The sequence below is a fragment of the Chiloscyllium plagiosum genome, unplaced genomic scaffold (assembly GCF_037043375.1).
Source record: "Chiloscyllium plagiosum isolate Xiang-an unplaced genomic scaffold, Cpla_swu_hap1 HiC_scaffold_33, whole genome shotgun sequence".
In the NCBI taxonomy this organism is placed as follows: Eukaryota; Metazoa; Chordata; class Chondrichthyes; order Orectolobiformes; family Hemiscylliidae; genus Chiloscyllium; species Chiloscyllium plagiosum.
This window is the reverse complement of record NW_028270171.1, coordinates 20,730,531-20,738,030: the sequence shown is the minus strand read 5'-3', so window position 1 is coordinate 20,738,030 and position 7,500 is coordinate 20,730,531. Positions and strand designations below refer to the sequence as shown.

Genomic DNA, 7,500 nt, shown 5'->3' with positions numbered 1-7,500 from the left:
AGTCCAATCTCTCTCCCTCGCTCCTGGCCAGGCAACATCCTGGTGTATCTCCTCCCTCCTCTGGGGAAATCCTCGAGCTGAGGATTCCTGAAAATGCGCATGGCGTTCCCAGGCTAGCTCCAGAACGCTCCTTCCTATCGGAATGATGTTGTGAAACTTGAAAGGGTTCAGAAAAGATTGACAAGGATGTTGCCAGGGTTGGAGGATTTGAGCTACAGGGAGAGGCTGAACAGGCTGGGGCTGTTTTCCCTGGAGTGTCGGAGGCTGAGGGGTCACCTTATAGAGGTTTACAAAATTATGAGGGACATGGATAGGGTCAATAGACAAAGTCTTTTCCCTGGGGCCAGGGAGTCCAGAACTAGAGGGCATTGGTTAAGGGTGAGAGGGGAAAGATATAAAAGGGACCTAAGGGGCAACTTTTTCACACAGAGGGTGGTACGGGTATGGAATGAGCTGCCAGAGGAAGTGGTGGAGGTTGGTACACTTGCAACATTTAAGAGGCATTTGGGTGGGTATATGAATAGGAAGGGTTTGGAGGGATATGGGTCAAGTGCTGGCAAATGGGACTAGATTGGGTTGGGATATTTGGTCGGCCTGGACAGGTTGGACCGAAGGGTCTGTTTCCATGCTGTACATCTCTCTGACTCTATGAGTCTTTGAGGCACTTTCCTTAACAGCAAAGTGTCATGTATTGCGCGATAGTCATGACGTTAGCTAGGGAAAGGACCAGGAACCGAGAGTGACATTCCTGACCCCATTAGGAATCTCGAGACGGATTCCTCCATCCCCCCGTCTGGGTATAAGTGCTGGCAGGTGAGACTAGATTGGGTTGGGATATCTGGTCGGCATGGACGGGTTGGACCGAAGGGTCTGTTTCCGTGCTGTACATCTCTGTGACTGCGCACAGTTGTTGAGAGTAAAAGCGAGCAGCTGGTCTTACCTCGACATGTTCATCTCCGTCTGAGGCCTTCGGGCCTTCTCCAGGCCGAGTTTGGTGAAAATTCCCACCAGCACCATCACGGCTACCACCCCGCAGATGATGTAGACGATCATGTTGGTCTTGTCCTTGGCCGGGCCCTCCACGGGTTCGTCCACTTTGACGGGCGGCTTGCCCGTGTTGACCCAGTTGGGCGTGTCGTAGTTGGTGCAGGTGCTCTGGTCCAGGCGGTCGTGGGCAAACTCACAGCAGAAACGGTAGCCGCAGGTGCCACAGCAGTACAGGTAGGTGTGGGCGTTGCAGTTAAACGGCGGGTCCCACTGGCCCATCACGTCGTAGTAACCGCGGCAACGGTCGGAGGTCGAGGGTCGCTCGGTCGGAGCCTCCCCGGCTCTGGTCCCATTGTCCGCCGGCACGGTTTCCGACTGCTCCACTTCGCCACCGTGCGCCCGCACCCAGATCAACACCTGCCCCGTCAGCAGGTAACCCCAGAGTCCGCCCATCGCCACCCGCGGGCGTGGCCGGGAGAGCCAACACGGGAGGAGGAGGGGGGGGCTATGGCCGGTCAAGATGGCGTCTTGCTCCTCTGGAAGGTCGGAGGTCAGCGTGCTCCGTCAAGCGCCGAGGTCGGAGGTGACATGCAGTTCAGAGAGACGGGGTCAATACCTTAGGCAGCCTCCTTGACATGTGTGTGGGTGAGAGGGAGAGAGAGAGAGAAACACAGGAGTGACGAACGACTATCCAGGTCCACCCAATAGCGTGAGCTGGAGGCCGAGATGGTAAATCACATCGCCATTTAATCCCTGTGGGAATCAGCACAGATAGAGACACATCAGTACGCACTCTGTAAACACAGAGCCACTCACAGAGCATTACTCACTTTAATAACAATGCCTGGACACATTCCATCTGACCTGCAGAACGTCATCTCACTGAAAGCTAGCTCCTGCTGGGTTTTATCTTCATCGAGTTCTTTGCTTTCACCTCCTCCGAGTTCTCCACTCTGTCTCTGCTAAAGTGGGGGAGCATCGCTGCGATATACTCACTCGGGTTGTGGGCTCCAGTTCTGGCCTGTGTGGTCGTACTCTGGTCGAGAGAAAGGCAATGATACAGAGCCCCCACTCCCAGGGTGGCGTAAGCCATCTTCACCCGTTTCCCACCCGCCCCTCCCTTGCCTTGGGTTCATTTGACCCTGAAATTCACACAACGGTGGCCACGCCATGGCCATTCGGCCCCGCTGCGCACCAACCCTCATGCCGACTCTCTGCATACCAGCCCTCTCCGTACACCTCTCTCTCTCTCTCCTGTGTGTTTGCCCAGCCTTCCTACTGCCCCCATGGCACCAATGTTGCCCACTCTCTGGGCAAGCAATCAGCCCCTCGTGAGCTTCCGATTGGCTGTCTTATACATGTCATTGTGCGAAGGCTTTAGGACCCTGGAGCAATTCCGCGCGGAGCTGCACTTCACAGGGTGTAAATAGCACAGTGTGGGCTGAGCTAAGGAGAAGATGGAAGCACACAGAGGGCTGGACGGTGTGAATGACAGATACACGGGCGGAGAGGCACATGGGGTATACTGACCAGTAGAATTCACGGAGCACGGAAGTCTTTCCATAATGTGACTAAGATTAGAGCGTGGTCTGTCTCTGAATGTCACAAATGACGGTTTACAGCCTCAATATGGAATGGACAGTGCTACATCGCCTCTCCTTGACCAGTTTATACTTTAGTCAAACTCCCCGTGACTGGAGTTATTCCGGTCTCAAGGTTAAGTTGGGCCCGTGCCCGTGTTGTGAGCAGCGCGGAGCCTGGAAATGGATTGCCAAAGCTCACACAGAGAGCGTTCAGGAAGCTCGGAGATTTAATGCGTAGCAGAGTGGAGTGATGCATTGATCACAGGAGACGGAAGAGTGACGGTGCTACATAAAGGCTGGGATGGTGAGGGGAGAGCAGAGGCAGAGGCACCCACTGGGCCTAGATATCGGTGACAGTGGGTAAGGCAAAGGAGAGGGAGTGGTTCAATCAACAAACAGCATCCTGGGCTTTATCAGGAGACTCTGCCAAATGCAAGGAGCTTACGGTAAGACAGTATAAAAGCCTGGGTTCAGCTGCACTGGGACGAGATTGTGTAAGTCCCTATCGAAGGTGAGAGTCAGGGTTAGGGTTCAAGGTTACAGACACCACATGGTAGCTCCATGATGTGTTGACTGGTCCTGAGCCATTTTCAAAGTCTCCTCACTGTCAGTGAAGAAACAGAGTCTGACCCTCAGCCTGAAGGGTCACCAAGGGGGTCAGGTAACCCTTCAGGCTTGGCCAAGGTCCGAGGGCTCCCACAACTTAGCCAAGGTCAAGGGGTCGGGGGATTGAATCATCGTCATCATCCCAACCATGTGGATGGAGGCCATTCAAGCCCATACCAACCTTCCAAAGGGCATTCCAACCCCACCCCCCACCCCCAACTCCCTGACATTATCCCTGTAACTTCCCCCCCCAACTCCCTGTAACTTCCCCCCCCAACTCCCTGTAACCTCCCCCCCCAACTCCCTGACATTATCCCTGTAACCTCCCCCCACCCCCAACTCCCTGACATTATCCCTGTAACCTCCCCCCGCCCCCAACTCCCTGACATTATCCCTGTAACCCCCCCGCCCCCAACTCCCTGACATTATCCCTGTAACCTCCCCCCGCCCCCAACTCCCTGACATTATCCCTGTAACCCCCCCGCCCCCAACTCCCTGACATTATCCCTGTAACCTCCCCCCGCCCCCAACTCCCTGACATTATCCCTGTAACCCCCCCGCCCCCAACTCCCTGACATTATCCCTGTAACCCCCCCGCCCCCAATTCCCTGACATTATCCCTGTAACCTCCCCCCGCCCCCAACTCCCTGACATTATCCCTGTAACCTCCCCCCACCCCCAACTCCCTGACATTATCCCTGTAACCCCCCCGCCCCCAACTCCCTGACATTATCCCTGTAACCTCCCCGCCCCCAACTCCCTGACATTATCCCTGTAACCTCCCCCCACCCCCAACTCCCTGACATTATCCCTGTAACCTCCCCCCCCAACTCCCTGACATTATCCCTGTAACCTCCCCCCGCCCCCAACTCCCTCACATTATCCCTGTAACCTACCCCCCCAACATTATCCCTGTAACCTCCCCCCCCAACTCCCTGACATTATCCCTGTAACCTCCCCCCGCCCCCAACTCCCTGACATTATCCCTGTAACCTCCCCCCCAACTCCCTGACATTATCCCTGTAACCTCCCCCCCCAACTCCCTGACATTATCCCTGTAACCTCCCCCCCCAACTCCCTGACATTATCCCTGTAACCTCCCCCCCCAACTCCCTGACATTATCCCTGTAACCCAGCATTTCCCACCTTGACCTGCACATTGTTGAACTATGGGAGGAAGCCCACGCAGAGGCAGGGAGAACGTGCAAACTCCACACAGACAGTCGCGCGTGGCTGGAATCGAACCCGGGTCCCCTGGCGCTGTGAGGCAGCAGTGCTACCCACTGAGCCACCGTGGAATCTGGGGGTGCAGTTCAGGTTTGGAGAGCGCTGTGCTGCTTTGGTGGGAATGGTGAACAGGACAACAGGGTGGTGAGGAAGGACAGAGAGAGGGAGAGATAGACAGAGACTGAGAGAGAGAGACACACACACACACAGAGAATGAGACAGAAATCACTCCACAGAGGCCAGCATCCTGTCACCAAGTCAACCGTTGTTTACAATGCTGGTTGTGAAGGCCTTATGGTTTCCCCCATCACCACTAACCGTTCCAGTTTTGCCAGGAACAGATCTTCCTGCGTCCGAAGTCTGATATTGTCAGTGTGCCCAGGAGATTTAAACCCATTACGGACTCTTCCAATGGTGATCCCACCAGCAGTGTACCTACCAGTGGGAGGCAGCTCAATCCATCTGCATTAGCTATGGTGTTCCCAGGCGGTATTCCAACGTGGAAGTCTATGCACTTGGCATAACAGCCCAGTGCTGAAATCGGTCTGAAGCTGTGGGTGTCCTCTATAAGTAGGCCGTGCAGGCGTTTGTGGACCGTTATTGTTTCCAGTTTATGTCCGTAAAGGTGCTGGGGGACCCTCCTGACTCCAAATATGACCACCAAACCTTCCTTCTCTACCTAGGCATATTTACACTCTGCGTTAACCAAAGTCCTGGATACACACGCTGTTGGGTATTCCTCTCCATCGGGCCACCTTCCCCATGCCGTACAGGGGGGCATCACCTGTCAATCTCACTTGGGGAATCACAGTGTTGAAAAATGTGTTGCTGGAAAAGCGCAGCAGGTCAGGCAGCATCCAAGGAGCAGGAGAATCGACGTTTCGGGCATAAGCCCTTCTTCAGGAAACGTCGATTCTCCTGCTCCTTGGATGCTGCCTGACCTGCTGCGCTTTTCCAGCAACACATTTTTCAGCTCTGATCTCCAGCATCTGCAGTCCTCACTTTCTCCCTGGGATCACAGTGTGCCAACACCTTCGGTTGGGGGGGGGTGTGGGGAACGATAGCTGTTTCTTCACTTCCCCTGTTAGCGATGGAGTGGCCATGTGACCATTTCCAAGGCTGACTCCTGTTTAAGGAGAAGGCGGCAGGATGGGGGCCAGGTTTATGGAGGAACTCCCTGTAAAAGTCCAGCCTCAGAAAGACCTAAGCTCTGGTGCAGACATGGGAGCTAGGGCATCTTTGATCACCCTCATTTTATCTCCCATCAGGTGTAACCCAGTCTTGTCGACTCTAGCCCAAGCCGGTCACTTTCCCTTCTAAGGCATCCTGGGAGAAACGTCCAGGGACGATACCCAAGTTCTCACGGTGTATCCGATTGGTGTTGCCTGTTAGTAGCACATCATCTCATCGGATGGGCTAGACCTTGGAAAATGTTCTCCAGTGACCCCTGAGAAATGGGCAGCTGCCGATACCCCAAATGGCAGTCTTGTCCATTGGTTTAAAGCCTCATGGATATTAAGTGCAGCATACTCCTGGGAATCCTCATCTAACCACAACTGCAAATACCCACGGTCCATGTCCAACCTCGCGAAGGACAGCCAGTGTTGTGGGGCGGCTCGGTCGCTCAGTGGTTAGCACCGCTGCCTCTCAGCGCCAGGGACCCGGGTTTAATTCCTGCCTCAGGCAACTGTCTGGGTGGAGTTTGCACATTCTCCCCGTGTCTGTGCGGGTTTCCTCCCACAGGTCAGGGTGAATTGGCCAAGTTAAATTGCCCGTAGTGTTCGGTGTAGGGGAATGGGTCATGGGTGGGCTGCTCTTCGCAGGGTCGGTGTGGACTTGTTGGGCCGAAGGGCCTGTTTCCACACTGTAGGGAATCTAATCATAACTCCTCTGTGCGGGGGATTGGGTATTTATCCAGCTGAGAAAATCAGTTCCCTGTTTGTTTAAAATCCCCACAAAGGAAAACTGGTTGGTGCGCCTGGTGCTGCCCATTGCACACTTTCTGCTGGTCTGATCATTCCTTGGCTCCTGGCCTCCTGATTTCTGCCTTGACTTGTGCCCGTGAGGTAACTGACCCTGGGCGAACCCTCCTCTTTATTTTCTTTTCCTTCCTCTTTTTCTCTTTTATTTTGCTTTTTTTTTCTTCTTGCTTTGTCCCCACCTTACAACCTAACTGCAGTAGTGCTTATATTTTCCCCAGCACTCATGGTGTGTGTGTGTAGGTGTGAGATACAGTGAGAGACACAAGGTGCACGAATCTTTATTCGATTTCCACCACCAGGAAGATAGGAAAACACCCGAGTGGCCAGTGACAAACACTGCCCTTCACATCAAAGGGCAGTGCTGTGTGATCAAAACAGTGAAGGGGAGGGTAGGGACTAAATCAAAATGGAGTTGGAGGGAGAAATGATGCACCCCACTCCCTGCGGCGCCCACCTCTCCCTGAACAACTCCAGGGTGTTGGTCGACACCGCGTGCTCCTTCTCCAAGGACACCCGGGCTCTAACGTAACCGCGGAAGAGGGGCAGGCAGTCGGCCCTAACGACCCCCTCCACGGCCCGCTGCCTGGACCTGTTGATGGCCAGTTTGGCCAGGCCCAGGAGCAGACCCACGAGGAGGTCTTCAGACCTACCCTCCCTCCTCCGTACCGGGTGCCCAAAGATCAGGAGCGTGGGACTGAAGTGCAGCCAAAAGCAGAGGAGGAGGTTTTTCAGAAAATCAAAAAGGGAGTGCAAACGCCCACACCCAATATATACATGGTCCACGGACTCCACAGCGCCACAGAACAAGCAGCCGGGCTGGGAGTTCGTGAACCACCGCAATCTGCGGTTGCAGGGGACTGCTGCGTGCAGCACCCTCCACCCCAGATCTCCGAGAGAAAGGGGGAGGACCCCCGCGTACAGACCCCTCCACTCCTGCTTCTATCTGTCATCCAGGGCTCCTATGAGGTCCACTTGGCTGACCTCATCACAATCAACACAGACACAGAGAGAGAATGAGGGAGACAGAGGGAGAATTACAGAAACTGAGAGAGAGAGAGAGAGAGAAATGGCACTGCTGCACTTTCACAAGGGGTTAACTGCAGATTATTATTTTT

General features: G+C 54.6%; 1 protein-coding gene across 2 annotated transcripts in view; it reads right to left on the bottom strand.

Annotated features, from left to right (window-relative positions):
• Positions 1–7,500, bottom strand: part of LOC122541983 (protein shisa-9-like) — a 126,091-nt gene that overhangs the window by 112,003 nt on the left and 6,588 nt on the right. For both annotated transcript variants that reach the window (XM_087978113.1, XM_087978114.1), the window contains exon 2: positions 941–1,740. In XM_087978113.1, the coding sequence (XP_087834239.1) occupies positions 941–1,440 (500 nt within the window). In that variant the 5' untranslated portion in view covers positions 1,441–1,740. The remainder of the gene's footprint in view (positions 1–940; positions 1,741–7,500) is intronic.